Source organism: Colletotrichum abscissum (genome assembly GCF_030869225.1).
Source record: "Colletotrichum abscissum strain IMI 504890 chromosome Unknown Scaffold_6.1, whole genome shotgun sequence".
NCBI classification, from domain to species: domain Eukaryota; kingdom Fungi; phylum Ascomycota; class Sordariomycetes; order Glomerellales; family Glomerellaceae; genus Colletotrichum; species Colletotrichum abscissum.
This window is the reverse complement of record NW_026850503.1, coordinates 23,729-46,184: the sequence shown is the minus strand read 5'-3', so window position 1 is coordinate 46,184 and position 22,456 is coordinate 23,729. Positions and strand designations below refer to the sequence as shown.

Below are 22,456 nucleotides of genomic sequence, written 5' to 3'. Positions count from 1 at the left end.
GGGACCGTGAGTACCTTATCTTGCTTAGAGAAAAGTATGAAAAGGTCTCGGAACATTTTGCTAATACTAGGATGACTATAACTAATGTCTCTATTGCCACTACTGCTTCCCCTTCTGCCGTTGTCATTCTTGGTCCGATCTCCTTGATGTATGCTTCGCCGAATACTCTAGGCTCTTGGCACAAATACAAACACAAGCAGACGATAATTGGCAATACAAGCACGCACTGTATTTAGCCATCTTGTCTGCGACATCATGTTCAACCTCGAGCTTTTCGCCGACGCTATGTATGGTAAGTGGAAAGAGCATCCGCAAAGTGCGGGAACTCAAGAACATCATTACGGGAGGCCCTGTGAAGAGGTTTGGCCATGAATGAAACTGGGATCTGGAACGACCGCGAGCCAGGCCGGTACAGCGGCAGCCTCGGCTACCCAGAGTGTGCTAGAAGACCAACCTTCATGGTCTCGAGATGAGAAAAGTCAAATCGGATTGATAGCTCAAAGGCTCACCTTACATGGCCACCCCGCATGCAGCGTCCAGATCGAAAGTCTCTTACCTATTCCAACCACACAAGCACTATCACAACAAACCTGACATGTTTACGGATATTCCACATATCTGGCCTTTCATTCCACGATAGTCGTATACGCCCATGCAGGAAGATTTATCTTCTCACATCGATCTCTTCGTCGCCGAAATAACCAAAATCTTGGTCTTCCACACCATGTCTTCTTCACCAGTCGACAAGAAGCAATTGGATATAAGATGGGATAACCTGCCCAGAGAAATTCGACTTCTTATCTTACAAAAAGTGATGCAGGATGATTGCCCACTAGCTCACCTGGCCACGGTGTCTCAAGAATGGCAAACAGACATCGAGCGACACAACTTTGCTCGAATCCGACTCACACCGTCACGTCACGCCTTGCCAATTTTCTTGCCATGGTCCAAAGAAACCGAACTCTCGTCTGCTACATCTGGTTCTGCTTAGAACTCGACGAGTACGACTGCACCACGTGCGCCCTTTCGCCTGGAAGAACGATTTCAGATGAGTTTGAAGAGGCATTTGCGATCAGTGGCACAGATAAATGTCCCATCACCGCGTCATTCCAAAACCTTTTCTCGATTCTCAGCAAATGGGAATCTCACGGCGATTTGACACTCGAATCCTAGTATATGCTCACTCAGCGACTCAGAACATTGGTTCCCATATCTGACCTTTTCCCCCGATACTCCTTCGGATATACCAGATGATCATACTGTCGAGAAGGCGATGGCAAATCGAGACTATCCCGACCCTGATCATGGCTGGTTACATGGCTCTCGACACCTCGTCTCACCTCCTTAGGGCCTTAGGGAACTATTCCATCTAATTATGGAGCAGGGTCCGTTCGACAGTGACGATGAAGAGCTCGAATGGTGGGACAAGCTCCCATTAGTTCTAGCCGTGACCAGTCTACTTATCCAATAACAGAGCCGCCGAAGGTGGAAACCAGAGTCACTGGCACACATGTTTTCCAGGCTTCCCAGAGTCCAGGAAGTCCACTACGAACCGTGGAGGGACTGGGAAAATCCGACACAGAATTTAACAGACAAATGTGAGTTATTACTGCACAACTCTCCCCAGTGAACTCTTAACGTTATTGCTCTCTTTGATTTGCGAAGTTCAGTGACCATGTATTGATAATTATCAATTTCCCCGTGCTTTGGATTACCGAATTCTTTTAGACTCGATCCGACGTTCCAACCATAACCTCAAACGACTCGTCATCTTCGAGAACTTCAACCAACAGTACCCAGCCAATATGCGAAGACGCGAATTCCTCGGGGGAGAAGATGTCGGAACACACGACCTTCGCAAGCCTATCCGAGATATCGGCCAGATGATCGCGCTCACCAGCCTCGGCCTCGAACATCTTGCAGCATCCTACGTCGCAGACGCCAGCCACTTCTTCGAGATCCGTCTCGACTGGGCGTGGCCGAACCTGAAATCGCTTGCTCTCACTGCAAAAGTACTCACGCCTCATGAAGACTCAAACGAGATTGAAGCCCTACTACTGGCAGCGACGGCAGCAGCTAAGAATATGCTCCAATTAGAAACAATGGAGATTTGGAACGGGCGAAAGGGGTTGGCAGGGCTACTCAGGTATCAAGCTTTCCGTCCCAAGCGGGAAGCTGTTCTTCTTTGGAGAGGCACGTGGAAGTTGGCCATGGACTCATCCGCAATCCACGCCTGGGACACTGTAACGCATCAGTATGATATTTTGAGACTCAGGGTATCTGAGGAGAAGCTGAATGAAGCTGATATCAAGTCTCACGGGGATGCAATCCATCACTTGAGGCTTTCGAGCCGGGTCATTCGGCCTGTCTCGTTGCAGCAGATCCAAATAGAACAGAAAGCCTTGGAAGGCGTAGCTACAGTTGAGTAGGAGCAGAAATATGAGTTACGAAAAAACTACTTGGCACTCGAGTAATGGGAGGCAGCGAAACTTAAGTTGAGGAGAAGAAAGCTAGGTTGAATGTCAAACGAAACGGCTTATGCGCAGCAGCGTGCAGACTGCATCATTTAGATTTCAGACAGGAAGAGAATTAAGAGTGATACTATGACATTGAGGTTCTTCTAGCCCACACTGCCCTATGAATCCCCAGCACCATTAACGTTTCGAACGCGCGAGGCCGCTGTCATCCCGTCGTCATCCAGACCAACAAGTGTCTACCATGACCTCGAATCAGTACACCCTAATTACTAAGTCAACTATCCAAAGTCTTCAGTGCAGTCTCCCCATCTCATAAACATATTAAATCCTCAAAAGCGACAACCAAAGGCAAGAGCGATTTTCAGGACTGCGACTTGGCCCAAGGATCAAATAGACTCAAGCCACGAGAAGATATCTCCATCGAGCATGAGAGACCGAACCGAAAATGATAGACAACTTCGAACAAGTATGTATTCGAGTTATTCCATCTCCTCGGATGACATGAAGTGTAGCAGCCCCATGGCGACATCGATGATATTGAAATACTCTTCTACTTTACTCCGCGACTCATCCACAGATCGTTCCGTGGGACCAGGAACTTCTCTGGGCATATTCAATACTTCAACACAAGCGAGATTGCCTGAGCATCGATGAGCCGCGCTGCGCGCAAGGACCACAGAAACTCACCAACTTGTCTCATTCCAACATCATCCGATTTGCAAGCCAACTACTCTCATTTGCCATAATTCGACTCTGTCTCTGCAAACTTCAAGGTACAGGAGAGACAAAACCGCACATTTCATAATGCTATCTGTATCGGTTACAAAAATCAAATCCATGCTTCACCGTGCAATTCCAAGAAAAAAATCGCAAAACCTCAAGAGAGTACTCGAACCCTCGCAGTCGCCAAGGCTGGAGATCTACCCCAGATCAGCGATAGTCATGTGATACAGGTATTCGTACCACAGTACTCAATTTTGATCTACAGTTGTGCTGTAAAGATTTGGATTAGGGTTTGGGCAACCACACATGTGATGCGACTTCACCTTCGGCGAAAACGCATCATGATCTACGTGAGATCCCGATTCACGCTCACGGCCCATGGACTCCGACTCGTCACCGCCTCGAAACCTTGCGAGATCGACTTCTGAACAATTCGATGAAAGCTCGAGGGGGGAGTCTCCGCCTCTAAGAGTGGACCGACGGGAACGCTCCCAGGCTGTAGGAGCTTCTTGACGTCATGCCCCGATACTAAGTCTTGACATATCGTGGAATGTTTCGCAAGTGATGCTAGGCAAGGTTTACGTGGCGACATTTACCAGTACCGAAACTCGTTAATTGATGAAAGGGTCACATTCTGAAAATCAACATGTGAGCCGCGCGGTGTCAGAGCTGCCAAAAGGGCTCGAGCCAAGCCCGACAAGTCAGATCTGTGGGCGGGAACGAGCGTTGTAAGGTTGTAGACAAGTAGATCGCCGTTGCCATGCTCCTGTTCCACTCGTGCGAGGAGATACTAGACCCGACCACTCCGACTACAAACTAGGCAGAAACTCTGAGGAAAAAAGAGGCAGAAACACTTGTTGATCTGTTTTGATGCTTGCTTTTTGCCACCGGGCAATCCGCATCTACAGTTTTCGTGGTCTGCGATTGATCGAGTGAGGGAATACCCGAGCCTGGAAAGAGATCAGCAAAGCTCGGGGATCGTTACCCCTGAGGCTCCATAACACTCAATCTTTGTCGTGCTGTTCCTCTTTTGAGGAGAAGGGAGGGGGGATCATCTTGGAGTCTCCGGACTGCCCAAAGCACATGACTCCCTCTGGCCCACAACACGAGCAGCATGAACTTGGGCCCCTTCCCAGGCTGCAGTATCTGTAAATCGCGACCCATTCAGGAGATGCGAATTTTAGCGAGTGAAAGAGAACAAGATAACAACACCGTATACGAAAGATTCTTGACGCCTCGCGTATGTTCGCTGAGATGGGCCTAGAGTTTAGATCACCTCGCGTTGATAGAGGGTTGAACGTTACGCGGTAAAGCGGCACATTGCAACCCTTCAAGGCTGTAAATAGAGTTGTGGAAGGTACTGAACACCCGATAGTCTCGGAGGAAAGCGCGATTCCTCGCATACGATCTCAGCTGGTCCCTTGGCCTTGGCGGGACTGTTCCTTGGGAGCTGAATGACAGTTTCCCAGCGTTTCATCGACCTGCTTTAGGAAGAAGGCGTCTCCTTCGGAAATGAAGCTCTCATGCCCGTGTGTCTGTCAACCACCAAGGTTGCGTCAATGCGGCCCAAGAATCAAGACGGGCGGCCTCTGCCACGGCAGGAACCTCAACGCGATGGCAGAGGCCGTCGAAACCTAGAGACGTCGCGGAAGCTGTGCGGAACCCGTAGCGCGGCGTCGTAGGCATGAGCGTTCTGTATTCGCCCTTGAGAAGAGTCTGCGGGGAATGGCCCTTGCCGCAGATCTCGGAGACCAAGACGATCAAGTGGGCTGTGTGTCGCGATGGAGTCGTCGATATTGACCTCGCCACGTTGTCAAGTCGTGATAGCGTCGACTGGTCCCGACGCGGTGATGAAACCTCTGCAGACAACGGGCCCTAAATCTGCGCGTTCCTGAAATAGGGCATCTGTTCGCGCCTTAGCTTGAAGGAAACTCGGTTTCTGGGACCATGATGGGATGGCAGAGGCCATATTCCGTGGACCGTGAGTCTAGAGCATAGACAGTCCGTCTGAGCTCCATTGCGCTCGGTGACCGGGACTCGATGGGTAGCTCAGCCTCGGAAATGGAAACCCGCACCGTCTAGACGAAAAACAGAAAATTCCCCGCCGCGAGTTGAAGACAAGAACTTGGATGTACGGATTGATAGGAGCGCATAGCTGGAGGCGTCTTCCACCAAGCCATTGTCCAAGCCATTGTCTTTTCTGTGCCATCGTTGAAATGGGGTAAACACAGTTATCAAGTAACCGGCGGCCGATATGGCGTCCTTCTACGAGCAGCCGGCGTTGTGCCTGCCACGCCTGTGTGCTGTGGTTGCGGGTGTGGTTGTCGTTGTCGTTGGATACAAGTGTAATTAGCGCGTATCCAACGCATGTTCTTGAGAAGCCAATCAGTGGCGTCGAGTGGGCTTTCAAGCCTACCAGACAGGCAAAGACCATGGTTGGTCAATGTGCGGGAAGAGGTCATGTTTGAAAGGCGCTGGCGGGTTGTGTGACTCGTAGAGTTCATGAGGCGTCGCGAGGTGTCCGAATCGAGCGAAGCCGAGCCGGGTTCGGGCGTGTTGCTTGCATGCCGGTGTGCCCATCCCCGTTCGGAGTTGGCGGCCACGCCCTCGGGATTAGCTGCAGGGCCAATTTCCTCAAACGGGCATACACGGGCCGTATAGTGAGCAGAGGGGCGTTGGTCTTTCTCGTAGCCTCGTGTTTGAGCAGCCCGTCCCGTTGTTGAAACATACGCACTGGCATTAACTCTGGACTAAGCCTTTTCAAGGCCTGCGTTTTCCCGAAGAAGTCATCAGAGGAGCCAAGCCTGCGGGTTGGAGAATTGACTTCGATTGCGTTGCCGCTGCGGAAGCTGGTACTGTGTATGCTAGATACCAACCAAAGAGGAAGCATGCTGGTTGGTGCTAATATGGTAGTCCACCGTTCTTTTTCCTTTGGAAATAAGAAGATATCAGGCCAACCTGATGACAAAAGACGATGGTGTTAGTCTTTCTGTGGTGAGGAGAAATGCGTATCGTAGTAGTATGCAAGTAGTTCATCGTAAGTGGGTGAGTGCGTCCGAGACCGCCAGGTAGTGACGAGAGTCATCGACAGTGACGGAGCAGAAAAACGCACGAGGATAGCACGGAGGATGGGACAACTTGAGAGACACTCGGTCGGCTTCTTATCGGGCTTAGAACAGCGTGGATGGATGGAAACAAGCGGGTACTGTCACGGCGAAGTGATGCATATTGCCGGACGCTGTACGGAGTACGTGGTGGCCTATCCGTATGTACTATCACAGTCAATTAGATACACTGGAGAGAGACACGAACCACGGAAGCCGGGGCCCAACAGAGGCATTCCGGGTCTCTGGCGCCATCAAGCAAGCAGACTGCGAGATGAGTCGGTTATGGGTTCTATCAGATCATCGACCAGCGCAGACAATCAAGGTCTAAGTACCTTGTTATCGAAGAAAGTTAATTCTTTCTAAGTTATAAGTATAAGAATATAGTTTTAATAAAATAGTATAGTACTTACTTAGTACTTAAATTAAGATGCTTTTTTAAACTCGCTATAAAAGAAAGATAATTATATTACTAATTACTTATTATTAAGGTTCGTAATTAATACTATAACTTTAACTATAATAGCTTTACTTATAATAAATAAAAAGTCTAATTATAAGTCCTTTAAAAACCTCTTTTTAAGGGCTATAAGAGCCTCTAAGTTAAGTTAAAATACTTACTAAGATATTAATAACTAAACTAATCCTATAATAACGGCTTTAATAAAGAAATTAAGAGATAAATTAAGAGATAATACTAAAATCCTTATTAACGTTAAGTACAATTTACGAAGGGTAATAACGTAGCTATAGAGTATTAATAATATATCTTATACTAAAAAGATTATTATTAATACTAATAAAATAAATAGGGCTATATTAATATAGTACCTTAACTTCTTTTTATAACTCGAAGATAATTACTTTAAATAGTATTAAAAGTTTATTAAAAAGCTCTCTCAAATACTCCGGTATATTTATTACTATTTTTATAATAATAAGATTTTTAGTACTTATATATAAGAGTAAGTTACTTATTTTTAAATAGTAATATTAGCTTATTAATAAGCTATTAAAACTGCGATTCTAGCGATCCCTTAACGAGGGAGAGGGTAGAATAGAGGAAAGGATAGGTAACTTATAAAAAGGGTTAAGGTTAAATAGTGCGGAATTCGAGGGCAGGGTAGCGTCTATATGTACTGCGGCAATCCTTTAGTAATATAAAACGATGGAGTTAAATAGTGAGACAAATCAAGGTCAGACGTTGCAGAAGCCGGCTCCGACGCAGCAGTCAAGGTTTCGGCAAGGGAGGATCGTCAAAAGATCATTTGATGTGCTGACAGCGGTTGGACGGATCTCAGAGGCACGAGCTTGTCGAGGCACCAACAGCTGCGGCTAAACCGTTTGTGAGCGCCGCCAGCCCACAGGCTCATCAAACATGGCCTCTCTGATTGAGTGCTCTCAGACCCTCAAAGTCTGCGCGTCGGCCCCATCCCCTTTTTGTTTATTTTTTCTCTCTCATTTTGTGCACCGCCGAGCCCGCCGCGGTCAGAATTTGGCCCCTCTCGATTCGGATCCTCCAGGCTCGTCTTGGATTGTTGGTGGCCTCGAGTCTTGGGCCGTGCCCTCTTTTGTTATTTCCATGCGTATTTTCTCGGTTTAACTTCCAAAGGGGAAAAGGGGTGTTTGTCATTGGCGCTAATCATCATGGTCAAATGTAGCGATTTGGAGACTTTTGTGCCCAGACATAAGCTGTCCCCAAGGTGGTTGGGCTTCTCAAGCCAGCGTGCCGTACAAGACGCGCCGGGCCTTGCGGGAGCTGAGCCAGTCTCGCCGAAGGCCGTTGCTGGCGGCTCCAGTCTGTCGAAGAAGGCGGCCCGGCGGATAGAGCCCGAATAGGGGTTGGTGGAGTATCTCGACTTTCGCGTTCATACAAGTAATGAGTAATCAGTGAACGACCCGGTGATAGGGTTCGCATCCAGCAAGGCGCGAGGAGGAGGGTGGACAACGATGGCGTCTGTGGGGGATTTTCATGGCGTCCCGCAATATCAGCAGTATGAAGCGCCCACGGACGATGTTGGCAAGCTGTCTTCGTACTCGTAAGGTACAGACAGAGTAGTGCACAGAGTGTTCGTACTTTGCAGGGTCCCCATCCATCCGTAGAGTTGCAAACAAGCTTGTGTGGCTTATTCGGACCCCTAACATGCTGAGAGCCCGAGACACCTTGCTTTCGCGATGGACCGATTTGGAGAGTTTGATATTTGTCCCTTGAGCGCTGGAACTGGTGCGTTTGTCCCGTCGGAGAAGAGCAGACATTTCAATATTGCCCACTCGGCAGCGGGACCCTGGTGCTCGGCTTCATTCGTAAGGGGCCCCATGCTCTTTTGCGAGCGAGTGCTGGGATGACAATGAATCAGCCTGGTTGGTTCGTCAGGCAAAGGGCTTCACAGAGGTGTCCGCACCGTGGACGGAGCTTTGCCGGGCATTGGAACTTGGCGCCGTTTTGCGTTGTGCACCTCTGCGGGTTTGACATGATGTATGTAGTATGATGTATCCGTATGCCAGGGCAAAATTCGGATGACATCAGCCCAGTCATCTGGTTTTCATGCGTCATCCGATAAATAGTATGTCTATGGCGAGTTTGGCAAGAAGAAAACGAACAAACGTCCCAAAGGGGAAATGCATTTGAAACATGCCGGGATCAATGGTGAGGAGTGAAGACGAGAAGCCGAAAGGACAAGGGGGTTCGAGATGTGCTGCAGGAGGTTGAGCGGTTCGTCTGAAGAGGCGAGGTCAACCGGGGGCTTGTAGGCAGTAGTGCTCCCGTGTGGATGGAAATATTATCAGGGAAGAAGCGCAGCGACGTGGAGGCGAATCGCACCTGCATCGAGACGCGTACCCAAGGTACAAAGTACATGCTCCGTCTTTCACAGGTTCCATACAGATAGGTACCTCCCGAAGTATCCCTACTTGTACTCCGTATTGCTCTTGGTGGCTATCTGTGGCTGAACATGGATTGGACGGCAACGGCACAGGCGCAGTGGAGGGCGGAGGCAGGCATAACGGGGCGGCGCTTCGGATCCGACCAGCTGGGCGAGCGCCCGCCCACAAGACCCGGTCAGTAGGCTGTAGCGTACTCCGTACCTACCTAAGGTAAGGAGAGAAAAAGCAGGGGACCTTCCATTCACCTTCCGCCAATAGCCCACACCTTACCGTCTTCGCTCCTGCTTCTCCCATCCTTGACCAACCACGCCTACCTCACCTGAAGGCAGGCAAGGTGCGAATAAGGTCCATCGACATAACCCGTCGCCGAGCCTCGCGATGCCGACAGCTAAGGTAATCGCAGTTTGCCCGGACCACACCTTACCTGAACATACTTTCTACTTTGTATTCGTAGTCGTACTCGCCTTGCGAGTCACTAGGTACGGCACCTTTCCTGCGTCACTTCTCTCAATAGGTACGAACACCTTCAGCAAGTAAAGAGGAGCCCTCCTATCTGCCCGTGGTACGGCTGGCTCAGGCACCATCAGCATTCCCCTTGCCACTCTTAAAAATTGTCAGCAACGAACCAAACAAGCGACATCAGATAGCGCAAACGTTGTTGGTCGAGCCTCGCACTTGGGCAAGCCCCCAATATGCCCCATCAGGGCCATACGGGGCCGCGGGCGAGAAATGTCCCAATGTTTGCACCATGGTGTTGCCACTGGCTGTCTGTGCATCGCGTCACTCGACATCTCCCCAAGGCCCAAGGGGGTACGAGGTTGCGAACTATGGAGCGCGGACTGCGGACCCTGATCGTTCATGTGAGACTCGAGTCATCTGCCACTTTGGCGACAGGACTCAATACGTGCGTACGCAGGACACACGATGTGCCTGCATATCCTATCCACTTTGCATGGCATCGTCTCAACATAGTATTCTGAAAAGATACACTGGCAACTGCAGTGCGTGAAAAGGGAAGAGCCCAATCCAATTGGAACATGACAGCGACGGTAGAGAGAAAGGCCAGTAGAGGCAGTCTCGACCCTCAGAGTAGCAAGCAAAATGCCTAGTCTGGTATCTAGAAAATAGTGGAAGAGAGGAACCGACAAAAGGGCACAGAGATCCATGGATCCATACAGAGGGGTCCGTAACGGGGCCCTCAGTCCTTAGGCGGCTTTCCGAGGGACCAACTGCAAGGTGCGGATACTAGCGCGGGCGGATCGCGCAGCGAACGCGCTCAGCAGACTTGAGCGATTCCATTGCAAGCCTGGTTGCCGTGAGATGGCAGGACATGACACATGAGGGCGGCGCGGTGTGGGGCACCAACGCTTTCGATAGAGAACCAGAGTCTGAGTGTGTGAATGTCTGAATGTGTCCATCTGTGTGTACGTGCGTGACCTAAAGAGGAATGGATTTTCCCAGAGCCCGGCTGATAGCATTGATGGTTCGATGTCAAAGTCGACGCTCGTTGCCGTCATCACGAACTTGCTGTACAAAGTGAATGTGTGCGCAGCCCGAGACGTGTGGTTGGTGCCAGATATGTTGATGCTAATTCGAGAGATGTTGGCTTCGTGGGCGTGTTGGGGGAGATTGCGCGCGCCATTGAACCAAGAGTCCAGCATGGCTTGCTTGGTCGACTGGGTGGTTGTTTCCTCGCGTTCGGCCCTCTTCTTCTTCGTGTCTTCTATTCTCGATTGTGTATTCCACACCACGTAGGCCGTGCCTAGCCCAGGTTTCCGGATCTAGTTGGATGCTCCAAGTAGAGTAGTGGGTTGAGGGTATACGTAAGGTATGGTTGACGGGAGTTGAAGGCCCAAAAAAAGACGAGACGAGCCGATGAGAAGAGCCGGTTCCTGGCAACGAATTGAATGGTACCGTCCCGTCCGCGTCCACTTCCCATCCAACGTCGACAATCACATTCACATTTCACACCCAGTGTCCACTACTCCGTGCTTTAGTCTCTTTTGGACCATGAGCAAGGTCCTCCCCACGCCCGCGTCTCTGCCAACTTCCAAGCGCGACGTGATAATGTGAGACGCGCCGCTAGCTCCGATCGGGAGCTGATGTGCCGCTGGGAGATTCATGTAAGAAGCACGATGAGGCAGACGTCGGCGAAGCTGCTGTGAGCTAGCAACGGCGACGCAGGTCCCTCAGTAGAAAAGGGACGTCGAGGTGGTAATGTAGCAGAAGGGGTTGGCGCAACTTGCAAGGCGTGGTACGACGAGAGACATTATCCTCTATTGAGGCAAAAGATAATCGGCCAGTGCGTATCGTATTGGATCTTGTGTCCCGTATCAGCAAGAGTCGGTGACCACTGGCCAAAAGAAAGGAAACATGTATCCTTCGCAAGGTACGAATACATTGTTGGCGACTCTTGCGCTCTGTACGGAGTACCCGTACTTTGTATGCGTAATCTGTACCTTAGCTTGGGCAAGTCTCAAATGGACGACGGGCTGACGTATTCGTGGTTGCACACAGCAGTGTTGAAACGTCTCTGAGGGAAGCTGTCGCCGTAGATGGCCCCACCGCAGAGGTTATGGCAAGTTGCATGTGAGGGACCCGTGAGCCTCTGATGTACTGTGTATTCGTATGTATTCGTAGGTTTGTGTCATGTCTTGCTCTTTGGAGTTTGGAGGCTTTTGGCTCTTTGGGTCAATAATCATGGTGAACAACTCTCCGTCCAATCAAACTCACCATCCAATCAGACCCAAGTTTGTGGCTAATTGTTTCCCCTCATCCTTCCCATCCTTATCCCGTCATGTTATTAAAGCTGGCTCAAATCGGCAATGGGCCCCTGACACTAACCCCTGTCGCTTCTTGTGCCTCCCCTTGCACATCATCTCATGGTCTCCGAAGCTCACTGGGTGATCCCTGCCATGCATTTGGGCGGGACTGCGGGTGCCTGAGCAAAGGGCGACGGCGGAGAGAAGAAGGGTCACTGGGCGTCTTTTGCACTGTACAGACAGTAAGTGCCAGGTCGTGGTGAGGCGACTCAGAGCGAAAAGAAGCTCTTTCAAGCATGGCCGCTTGGCTCCTTGGCCCCAAAACCACGAACAAATGCACCCGTTCCTCCATGGGAGAGGAAGAAGAGGCCCCTATTCATCGCGAACAGACGCAGGAGTCTGGGACCAGGAACAACCTCTAGGCACGCAGCCTGCCATCCCATCCATTCCCATGCCATTGAGCACACTGGCTGCATAGGTAGACAGGCACCTGGCACGTCAGTACAGGTATTGGTGCAGTGCTGTGAAATGTGCTGCAGTAGCTGCTGCTGCCAGCTCCTCCGCGGCCCACGGGATTGCCTGCTTCTCTCTCTCTCTGCTCTTGTTTCGAAACGCTGGGCCGCCCCGTGGCGTATCGGTGAGCAGTCCTGAATTTGTTTCAGGTGATAACCTGGCCAATCATGGCAAGGCAATCGTCAACGTCCGAGTAGGCTCTGGTGAAATCTCTTGATCTGGCCAGTTTATTCGCGGCTGTCTGTGAAGCATCGGACAGGCCAGACACTCGCAGTGTGGCATATACACACACAGTCGTTCCTCTGGCCCCCGCGCTGCTGGGCCTGATGCTGCGCCATCATCGTTCAGCTGTGCAGCATCGGCACTGGCGCAGCGGTCCTGAGTAGTGTCGATGAAGAAGCCAGGGTCGACACGGCGGGTGGAGGAGAAGTATTGGAAGAAACTGGACTAAAAGAGAAGGGGCAGAAAAGGTACCCCAAACAATACTTCGTAGACAACATCCGTATCCGTCGGTCAGAAAGAATAAGGAAAAAAAAAGGAGTAGGGGAGGGGCTGGTAATTTGCCGTTGGGAAGGAGCCCGTTACCCGACGATGCAGCGTTCATTGCGCCACCATGGACAACCTAAATTCATTGCGGATGAGATGGAAGAAAAGCATCGGCCGACGTAAACGTGGGAGAGCAAAGGAAAATGGCGGCAGAATTGTGACCCTAGACTCTATTGGCCTCTGGCGCGGAGTGCACGATGCCTCTATCATGTCCCTTTGGCATTAGCCTCGATGGAAAAGCGGGGAGAGGGGGGTGTCGAGACATCAAGACTCAAGACGGGTACGGAGTATGAGTACCTACCTACCTCACTTTACCTAACGCTTCTTACCTTATGTAAGCCCGTTTCCCAGCTTTCACAAGTCATTCGATGCTGCTGAGGTGCCATTGCCAACCACCGACACCGCGAATGCAAAAAGGCGGCTGCGCGGGAGTTGCAACTTTGCAGCTTGCCATCATTACCCCTTGCTCAACCCTTGCCTTCCATACGCTGCCCGTTTTTTCTTCTTCCATTGCACCTCTCGCTTGTCTCTCGCTTGCTTCCTAGCGCGTGCCTCTAGCGGTTGGAGGCTGGAGCAGTTTGACGGGATATTTGCGCGTACGGAGCAAGGTAAAAGACGTCGTAAGGTGCGGACGTCGGCAAGCCATACGTACCTTGCCGATTTATTGACAGCGGGCAGCAGAATTAGACCTTGATCCGCTGCTTGCATTCATTGATTGCTTCACTTTGAGAGCCAGTAAGAAGTGTGCCCGATGGCAGTCACAATCTGTTGCATGTTGCTGTTGAATCAATCAGCTGAGAAACGGTAACCCCGCGCAGTCACGACTCACGTTTGTGACTTGGATTGTCATCGTGTGATGAATTCCAACTTGAAGGCAATTGAATATCTTGGGACCGAACCTTCCTCAAGTTGATTGACATGCCAAACTAAGGTGCCTTAGCTTGAGGTAAGATGATAAGGTAGGTACGGAGACCTAGGTAAGGTACCTTGGGGAACCTTACCTAAGCACGTGCTAAGGTGACTTGGACCCAAGGTTCCAAGGTGAGATTGGCTCGAGCTTTGACGTGCCGACTTGATTAATTTTTTATGATCATCTTATCCCCCCATTTCTCCGTACCCCCGTTCCTTTCTCTCACCTTGTCGGTCATGATCCCGGTCGCGTCTCTTGGGCCTAGGTAGATCCCTCGGCTCACTTTCCCATTGTCCATTGTTTCTCTTCTTCGTCGCCTTTTCTTTCGCTCCCGTTCCCGTCCCTATTCCTTGCATTCCATTCCCTCTGGCACCCACGGCCCAACTCTTCGTAGGTCCCGTCCCATTGCATCACATCATCACTCACATCCCCTGCTCAGCTCCCTCCACCCCGTTCACATCTTTTCTCCTTCTTCCTCATTGGCTTTAGTGCTGTTTGCTGCACCTCTCGCCCCCATAAACACAGCGGACTGATGGATAAAGCATCCAGGTGCCCAACAGTCTTCTACTACAAGTATGGCCCGGATGTGCTTGGATTCTACACGGATACTGCGAAGAGGATGAGATGAATCTAGTCCCCTGGTCCCAGCGAGGCTGAACTGTCTCTTCAACCCTTCGGACCATTCTTGGTTTCTGATGTTCGTCCCTACTATTCCCGTCTGGTCTCTCGACTGATCCTCTCTGGACAAACAGACGTTCGTCCAGTGATAAGCCAAGAGCCTGCCGCTTTTTTGCTCACACCCCTGCCCCTCCCCTCCAAGACAAGACAAGATAAAAAAAAAATCAACTAGCCTAAGAATGGGCTGAACCGGGCGTGTTCAGATGAAGTGAGAGAATCCATCGTCTCAATGGCCGCATCAAACGCGCGACACTCACTGTCTATTTCATGGCGATGGTGTAGAGTATGAGCCGAGCGCGCCGTTGGTGGACAAGATGTTGGCCTGCAGTCGGTAAACGATGACGCGCTGAGAGGTTCGTTCAATGGCGGGATCGACCCTGCTCCATGCTCAGGTCCTCTGACCACAGTACAATTCAGTTGCGAACTCGCGAGATGTGAGGTACTTCGTACCCCCCTAGTTCCTCCCCCTGTTTCTACGCCCCCCTCTACTTTCAAGACCTGCACAGACGGAGCATCACAGCACTTTACCTGCTTCAACGCCTTACGGGCCTTGCGTTCCAAAGCCAGCCCGTCGTCCAGAAGGAGTGAAACATACCCGTTGGAGCTGCCAGCGGGCACAGCCAGCGGGAATTGTGCTCTACGAACGGACTGGTCAGGCCGGAACACACTTCTCATATGGGGGCGGCGTCTCTGTGCCATTTTTGTCACGGAGTATCTCGGAGAAAGGTGCCCTCTGCACAGCAACGGCCCCCGTGCCTTGTGAAGATGCGAAAGAGGGACGCGCACTGGGGACAGGAAATCAACAGGGGATAGGAAAATCTCTGTTCTTTTCTCTGCGTCTTCCACACAGTGTTGCTTGCTGTCATCATCTGTGTGCCGCATGGGCTTTCTGGGGCTCAAACATCGGACGGGATTGACAAGTGCCATTAGGGGGCATCCAATTCCAAGCAGTATTACTGCAACAGTAACTTCAAAGTTCAGACTGCCTTTCCACCGTGTGGTGTGTCTGCCTGCATATGCAGAGAGCGGCTTCGCACTTCACAGACACTGGAAGCGCACACGCAAAATGCACGCACACAACCCGGCTCGAAAACATGGCACGTAGCCGCTCCACCTCACTCGGCGAATCTTTCTCTTGCTGTCTCCTGTCCTACCGATACCCTCATCTTTGGTGTTTTAGAGCCGTATACAGATTTTGGGACCGCCCAATCACCAATCTGACTAGTTAACCACCATCGAATAAGATAAGGTAGATGGATGGATGAGCCAGATCCCGTTCCAATCGTCAGACGAGTCCTGGAACATTACATAAGATACACTCAGCTTGGGAGAAGTATTCGTAAGGTGAGGTAAGGTACCTATCCTCAGAGGAAGCAGGGGAGGGAGGTGTCGTGAGGTACGGAGTAGATAATTAATGACTGTACATACGCAGTACAGAGAGAACAGGGCAGCAAGAGAAGAACAAGAAGCACACCAGAATCAATACGCAACGTACGAGCAGGGATCATTCCGACTGCTGTATGAACGAAGTACTCCGTACTTTACCTTACCTTACTCTCTGCGCAGTACACAAAGTACATACAGTACCTTACCCTCCTTACCTTCCCTCCTACCCTAGGTGCCTTACTCAAACTCCCGCGACCCTAGCACCTGCTCTTTTTATTTTATTTTTATTTTATTCTTCCAATTCGTTTCCCTCCCTCTGTTTCCATCTCATCGCTCCTCCTTCACCCCCTTCCCTTCCCTTCCTTCCCCTCCCCTCCCGCTTTTCCTCGCGCCTCGTTCCTAGCAGCAACCTTGTTGCTCACTCTCCGCACGCCTCACACTTGTCCAATCCCACGCCTCCTCCTTCTTCTTGTTCGTTCGTTTTCTTCTCCTCCAAGGTACCCGGCCCCTTAGCTCTTCCCTCTCGCTCCATCTCTCCGCGCTAGGTCCCTGACTAACTCGCCCAAGCTTCCGTGCTGGGCTTTGGCTCTGATTCTTGCTCTTGTTCCTGCTCTTGCTCCTCTCTGGCGCTGGCTCTGTGTGCTAGTGTGGACTCTCTGGGATCTCAAAGCACACGCCTCCCCTCCTTCCTGGCTCCTCCGCCTCCTCTCGCTTCCCACCAAAGCGTCCGAACTCCAACACCAACTTCTTTTCCCGTCCGGAATCTGATCTTAACCTCGCACCTCCCGCACCTACCTCTCACCTCACCTCAATTCACCTTTCCGACCTCATCACACGCCAACCACAACACCCTTTAATCCACACCCACACTCGTTTCCTAGTATTATATCTCCGAGAGACACCTCACCAACTTTCGACCAACCTCTTTCTCTCGATCTTGGTTTTTTTTATATTCATTTTGCTTCTCACAGCATTACCCCAGGCTTGCCCTGCACCTCATCTGATTAGCTTCCGCCTCTCGCTCTTGCCTCTACGCCAATCAACCATTCACTACGCCGCAATTTCTCTACCACAACCTACCATAGGAGTGGTAACTACCGACGTCGATATAACCCCTTCGTATACGTTCGTCTTTGCCTTCGCGACGAATCGACTCGAAAAAAGAAGGCTTGCTCCGTCGAACTAAAGCACTCAACGCCCGACCCGAGAACGCCGGCGAAGCTCCCAATCCGACCAAATCGAGCGAGGGTGGAGAGCGGAAAGTCGTCGAGATGGATCACCCCATGCAGGATGCCGCAGCCGACGTGCTGGCGGATGCTAGACGAACTCTAGAAGCTCTGAAGAGCTCTGGTGTTTCCCGTGAAGCATTGTTGCAGATGTGGGAGGCTGGCGACAAGGCGGCACAGCAACAGCAGCAACAACTTCAGCTTCAGCTTCAACACCAACAGCAGCAGCACCACCAACAACAACATGTACCGCAGGATGTCGCAATGGAGGATGCTTCCACGCGAGGTTTGTTCCACTCCCCCCCAAATAATCTTCCCTCTGTGGGAAACAGGTCACCCCTGCTAACTTCCCTCTTGTTCGTTCAGCGATATGCCACGGCCAAATAGGTCACAGACCACGCATCTCCGTATCATCAACAAGCTCAGGCTCTTCTGGCCATGCGAGTATATGGTCTATGGGCTCCGCTGCCTCCAATGCCACCGTCGCGACACATTACTCCCAAGCTTCGCAGTCCCCTTCCACTCAGCAATGCGCGCCTCAAGCAGCCCCTGGAGGCGTGCCCCAGGTAGCAAGCGCTCAGACGGGATGGGGTCCAGGGCGCTTCAACTTTTACTGGTGCACCTCATGCGAAACGAGATTCAAGCGCAAGTACGACTGGAAGCGTCATGAGGAGGAGTTCCATGAGCGTTGGAAGAAGTATCCTTGCCCTGAGCCTGGCTGCAACAGGAGCTTCTGGGGAGCCAACACATTCAACCAGCACCACAAGGCTTCGCATGGCTGCAAGTCTTGCCCGCACTCTGAAAAGGTTGTCAAGTACTTGAAGAGGAGAAAGTACTGGGCTTGTGGCTTCTGTTCGGCCCTGCACCCTTCGAGGGAACGTCACGTCGAACACGTCGCCAGACACTTCGAGTCAGGAAAGACAAAGTCGGATTGGATGCACTCAAGAGTCATCTATGGTCTCCTGCATCAGCCCCTGATCCACGAGGCCTGGAAAGATGTGCTGATGTCCAAGGCCAATGAGTTCCAGGGCCGTCAGCCAAACTTCAGCTGGAATCCTACACAGACTGGTCGAGCGCAGGGTTTCATGGAGAATGAGAGCCCAGGCCAACTCCAAGATCTGCTCGAATTCTTCTCTGGATCCAGCTCCGAGGCCGAGTCTATCGTCTTGATTGCCTACAAGCTGGCGGATCTCGTTTACCTACCCGTTCCGGCCTCGCCGCCAATGCAGTATTCTCAATGCTACGCACCTCCTGCTGCTCTTCCCCAACAATACCCCCCTCAGCCTCTCCTTCCTCCTCCATCGATACCCTCCCAGACTCTTCCGACTCAGTCCTCTCAACCCCCAGTATTAGCATCACAGGATTCATCACCCTCACCGTACATGGAACAGATGAGGGCCCAGTCAATGATGCCGCAGCCTTTGTTCCACACCCAACAGCCGCGCGCGCACACGGAACCTCTTCGCCGTGCATCACTGGACAGAGAGCTTCCGCCGCCCCCACAAGAAAACCAGCCGATGAACTTCCAATTTATGCCTGAAAATATGGTCACATTCGAAGACTGGGAGAGTTTCTCCAGCACAGTCGTCGACGAAAATGCACCACAACCCACGCCAATGACAACAGATTGGCCGCTGGTGCCTGTACAATATTACAATGCCCCTGTAGGGCCATGAACACTTTCATTTTGTCTTGCGAAACAGATAAAAGTCATTTTCCTTTGTAACATGTCACATGTATTGCAGCTAGCGATGCCCGCTGGCGAAACAATATAGTATATAATGGTAATCACCTTGTGGGGGACCAGACTCGAAAAACTTCGAATCAACATTTCTTTAGGCCACGGATTCGGGCGAAAACGGAACGGACCAGGTATCGGATGGGAACACCAATTGGCAAAGGGATGGCCAAAAAGAGGAGGGAGGCGTCGCTCACGAGAGAGGTGTTCCATTATGGCTGATGGCGAATGTCAAAATGCGATGGATAGAATCAAATCAAGCTCATTGCATTGCAACCTTGGCATCCACCTCCCTTCATTTCCGTGCCCTTCCCCCATCGACTCTTGACTGATGAGGAGTAGCACGCTGCACTAAGAGACAAGCAGCACCCTGCATGTTCGTACAGTAACAAATATGAACAAGGTCTCCGACTTCTGACTATCCATTCACCAATGCTGGTTCAGGCGAGTTGCAAACTTATCACCTCGCAGCAGCAGTATCTGGGGCGGGTTCCCGCTCATTGCGTATCACACCTCAACATCAGATCATGCAGAACCTTTGCTCCGTACTTGGCACTGATGATGGCTAGTTGGCATCGGTTGGAAGCAAACATTCGTTTCGCCATCGCTTTTCGCTGTCATATGAGCGTCGACCTTATCAACTCTAGCCCGGTGGGAAGCTGCAGCGCACGTCAAACTATTTGGAACCCGTACTACCTGACAGAAGTCGTTTGTCGTTGGTACAGAACGCCGGGTCAAATCGTCCGGTCAGAAAAACCAAGCGACCCATGGCGCCTCTTCGGGAAGCGGCATGAGGTTGGAAATTAGGGTGTGAGCGCTCATGTCCATGGATGGATTACTTTGTGGTTGCTACTTAAAGGTCATTGCTTGGACGAGCGTTGTTCCTGGACGGCAGTCTTGACATTTACAGATTCTTCAACTAAACTTTGGCGGTTTACCAGCTTCTCCAACCAAGACTATCGCTCATTCTTATGAGCCATTCCCTAGCTTTCTCCAGGCAAGCAATGCTTGCCAATCCGTAGCTACCTTGACAACCACCTTTGCGATCCGCGAGCGCACTCCGGAAACCCTCTTGAGGTAAGTTATTCAGCGGTCCGGGCTCCGTCGCTTGCTTGCTCCGCTTCATAGAGAGAATGAGAATGAAGAGGAGGAGGGGGGCATACGATTGGGTTTGGAGAGGATCTCGTTTGAGGAGGAAAGCTGCTGAACGGGGTCGCAGCTTTTCTAAAGCTTAAGAGAACTTTGGCCATCATGGCCAAGGTCCCCAGACTCTCGACGACAAGGCCAACGGCGGCGACTGTAGTCGGCAAACGAGCCGAAGCACGCTCAGCCGCACCCGCAGCCGCAGACGCATCCGCGGTCTCGGGCACGGGTCCGGCCCGCAATGGGTACTCCCTTCGGCGCTGGTTGGGCCAGAGCGACGCCGACGATCCTTGGACGCCGCGTGGGGTCTTTGAGACGGGTGGAGGTGGTGATGGCGGTGGCGAAGTCGCTGGCGTTGCCCCGGCCGTTGCCACCGCCGCCCCTGCGAAGCATCCGGGAATGTGTGATAGAGGTGAGTCGTTTTCAACGGTTTTTGTTCTCCATTGGTTAGCCTATTTCGGCAATCTGAGACCTGGGGTGGAAGCCACTGCGCATTGAGGAGGTCTGGATCGCGCTAATACGGGTGTGCAGTAGGTAAGGTATATAATGATGGTGTAAGACCTGTTCACTGAGGACTAGCTTGGCCAGTGTGATCGAGTACCTTACCATAGGTATATAATGAATCAATCGGTATTTCTGAAATGAAACGTTGTCTCATGTTGACCATCATGCTCATTTGAGAATATTTGGTGCATTCTGTATTCGTGCCTCGTATTTCTAGTCCACGTCTTGTCCACGACTAACAGAATATCACCAACGTAAGTCACCAGCATCCTCTTCACCTTTATGTAAAATGCGAGTTGGGGTTAGGTGCGATAGAGTGGTGTAACATTATCTCGGTGCTCCATTGTTGCAGCATGCATATCCTGCTACATTCTCAAGTCACCCAAACCTCCGTCAACGGACGGAGTCAGAACGGGAACGCCTCCTAACCCCCAAAGAAACCCCATACCAGCGCCTAGAATGCAACAAATCCCACACCCCTCCATCAATCATATCCAATCGCCTTGGGCCGCCTCACAAAATCCATCTTGGCCGAAGCAGCAATGATCGGGGCCGGCGTCCCCGACACGTGAGGATCCCATCCCATAACATCGTACGGCCACCCAGGCTCCCACTTCTCCACGCTCTCGAGGTACGCAATTTGCGCTTCTGACAACTGGATCGTGAGGGCGTCGATATTGTCCAGCATCTGCTCAACCTTGCGGCCCCCGACCACGGGGAATACGTACGGCACTTTTGCCATGACGTACGCCAGCGCCACGGCCGTAATGGACGTCACGCCCACCTCCTCCGCCACCTCGGCCAGCGCTTTACTCACCCGCATCTCCGTCTCCGTCTGGTCCGCCAGGTGCCGGAACGCCGCCTGCCCGTCGCCGCTCCGCCGCCGCGCCTCAATCATGTCCCGCGTCTTGAACTTGCCCATGCCCGCCGCACCGTAGGGCGCGATGGCCATGCCGAACTGCCGCGCCATGGGGATAATGTCCCGCTCCATGTCGCGCATGATGACGCTGTAGTAGCCCTGGTAGATGGAAAAGGATGTCTTGCCGTGTGCGCGCGCGTACGTGTTGGCCGCGCTGACGACCCAGGCCGGGCAATTTGCTATGCCGAGGTAGTGCACTTTCCCTTGCTGGACGAGGTTATGCAGCGCGTCCATGACCTCCTCGATGGAAGCGGTATAGTCCCACCACTGGACGTAAAATACGTCGATCCAATCGGTGCGCAGCTTAGCCAGCGAGTCGCGGAGGCTCATGTGCATCGAGGCGCGCGAGTTCCCGCCCGCGTTCGGGCAGCGACCTTTCCCGAGGGCGTGCATACGGTAGTCGGCCGAGAACTTTGTCGCGACGACGCAGCGGTCCCGGACGCCGCGGACCTCCATCCACTCGCCGAGCCAGGACTCGGACTGCTCGTGCTGGTAGCCGTTGGAGCAGTCAAAGAAGTTGCCGCCGGCGTCGAGATAGGCGTCCAGCAGGCTGAAGGCGGCGTTCTTCTCAACGGGGCCCATGCCGTCCGACCAGGCTGTTCCCAGGGACATCGTGCCCATCTGGAGGGGGGAGACGCGGATCGCGGCGTTGGGGGAGAGGATGCGGTAGCGGGCGAGTGGTGTCGGCGGGTCCGGTGCCGGGAAGAAGAGCGTTCGGGCGCTTTCGGTAGCCATATTGGCGGCCTTCTTATGGGCGTTTGCGTCTTGGTGTGATAGATTGTGATGCTGACGCCTGTGGTGTTTGCGGATAGGAGCCAAAGAGTGAGAGGGTACTGAGATGCCTGAGCACAATATAGCTTCAATAAACCGATCTACAGTTCTACACCGAGATACATACGATTTTAACCACTCGGTGTTTGCTGCTATTGAGTTCTTATACATCT

At 51.9% G+C, this 22,456-nt stretch overlaps 8 protein-coding genes across 8 annotated transcripts; 3 read left to right on the top strand and 5 right to left on the bottom strand.

The window, feature by feature from the left end:
- Positions 1-1,510: 1,510 nt before the first annotated feature.
- Positions 1,511-2,429, top strand: CABS01_03056 (uncharacterized protein; the record flags this gene model as incomplete). Its single annotated transcript, XM_060536433.1, has 2 exons — positions 1,511-1,598; positions 1,729-2,429. 2 exons carry the CDS (start codon positions 1,511-1,513, stop codon positions 2,427-2,429), a joined length of 789 nt encoding a protein of 262 aa, XP_060392352.1.
- Positions 2,430-5,700: 3,271 nt separating this feature from the next.
- Positions 5,701-5,928, bottom strand: CABS01_03055 (uncharacterized protein; the record flags this gene model as incomplete). Its single annotated transcript, XM_060536432.1, has 1 exon — positions 5,701-5,928. The coding sequence occupies one exon, from the start codon at positions 5,926-5,928 to the stop codon at positions 5,701-5,703; it is 228 nt and encodes a 75-aa protein (XP_060392351.1).
- Positions 5,929-9,760: 3,832 nt separating this feature from the next.
- Positions 9,761-9,937, bottom strand: CABS01_03054 (uncharacterized protein; the record flags this gene model as incomplete). The annotated part of the gene is made up of 2 exons (XM_060536431.1): positions 9,761-9,790; positions 9,842-9,937. 2 exons carry the CDS (start codon positions 9,935-9,937, stop codon positions 9,761-9,763), a joined length of 126 nt encoding a protein of 41 aa, XP_060392350.1.
- Positions 9,938-12,627: 2,690 nt separating this feature from the next.
- Positions 12,628-12,906, bottom strand: CABS01_03053 (uncharacterized protein; the record flags this gene model as incomplete). Its single annotated transcript, XM_060536430.1, has 1 exon — positions 12,628-12,906. A coding segment is annotated over one exon (279 nt), but the record flags the coding sequence as incomplete, so codon positions are not given.
- A 1,858-nt stretch (positions 12,907-14,764) lies between these two features.
- Positions 14,765-15,523, bottom strand: CABS01_03052 (uncharacterized protein; the record flags this gene model as incomplete). The annotated part of the gene is made up of 1 exon (XM_060536429.1): positions 14,765-15,523. The coding sequence occupies one exon, from the start codon at positions 15,521-15,523 to the stop codon at positions 14,765-14,767; it is 759 nt and encodes a 252-aa protein (XP_060392348.1).
- A 1,730-nt stretch (positions 15,524-17,253) lies between these two features.
- CABS01_03051 (uncharacterized protein) lies at positions 17,254-18,884 on the top strand (the record flags this gene model as incomplete). The annotated part of the gene is made up of 2 exons (XM_060536428.1): positions 17,254-17,494; positions 17,575-18,884. The coding sequence occupies 2 exons, from the start codon at positions 17,254-17,256 to the stop codon at positions 18,882-18,884; spliced, it is 1,551 nt and encodes a 516-aa protein (XP_060392347.1).
- A 1,313-nt stretch (positions 18,885-20,197) lies between these two features.
- On the top strand, positions 20,198-20,881 carry CABS01_03050 (uncharacterized protein; the record flags this gene model as incomplete). The annotated part of the gene is made up of 2 exons (XM_060536427.1): positions 20,198-20,501; positions 20,853-20,881. The coding sequence occupies 2 exons, from the start codon at positions 20,198-20,200 to the stop codon at positions 20,879-20,881; spliced, it is 333 nt and encodes a 110-aa protein (XP_060392346.1).
- A 196-nt stretch (positions 20,882-21,077) lies between these two features.
- CABS01_03049 (aryl-alcohol dehydrogenase AAD14) lies at positions 21,078-22,247 on the bottom strand (the record flags this gene model as incomplete). The annotated part of the gene is made up of 1 exon (XM_060536426.1): positions 21,078-22,247. The coding sequence occupies one exon, from the start codon at positions 22,245-22,247 to the stop codon at positions 21,078-21,080; it is 1,170 nt and encodes a 389-aa protein (XP_060392345.1).
- Positions 22,248-22,456: the final 209 nt, after the last annotated feature.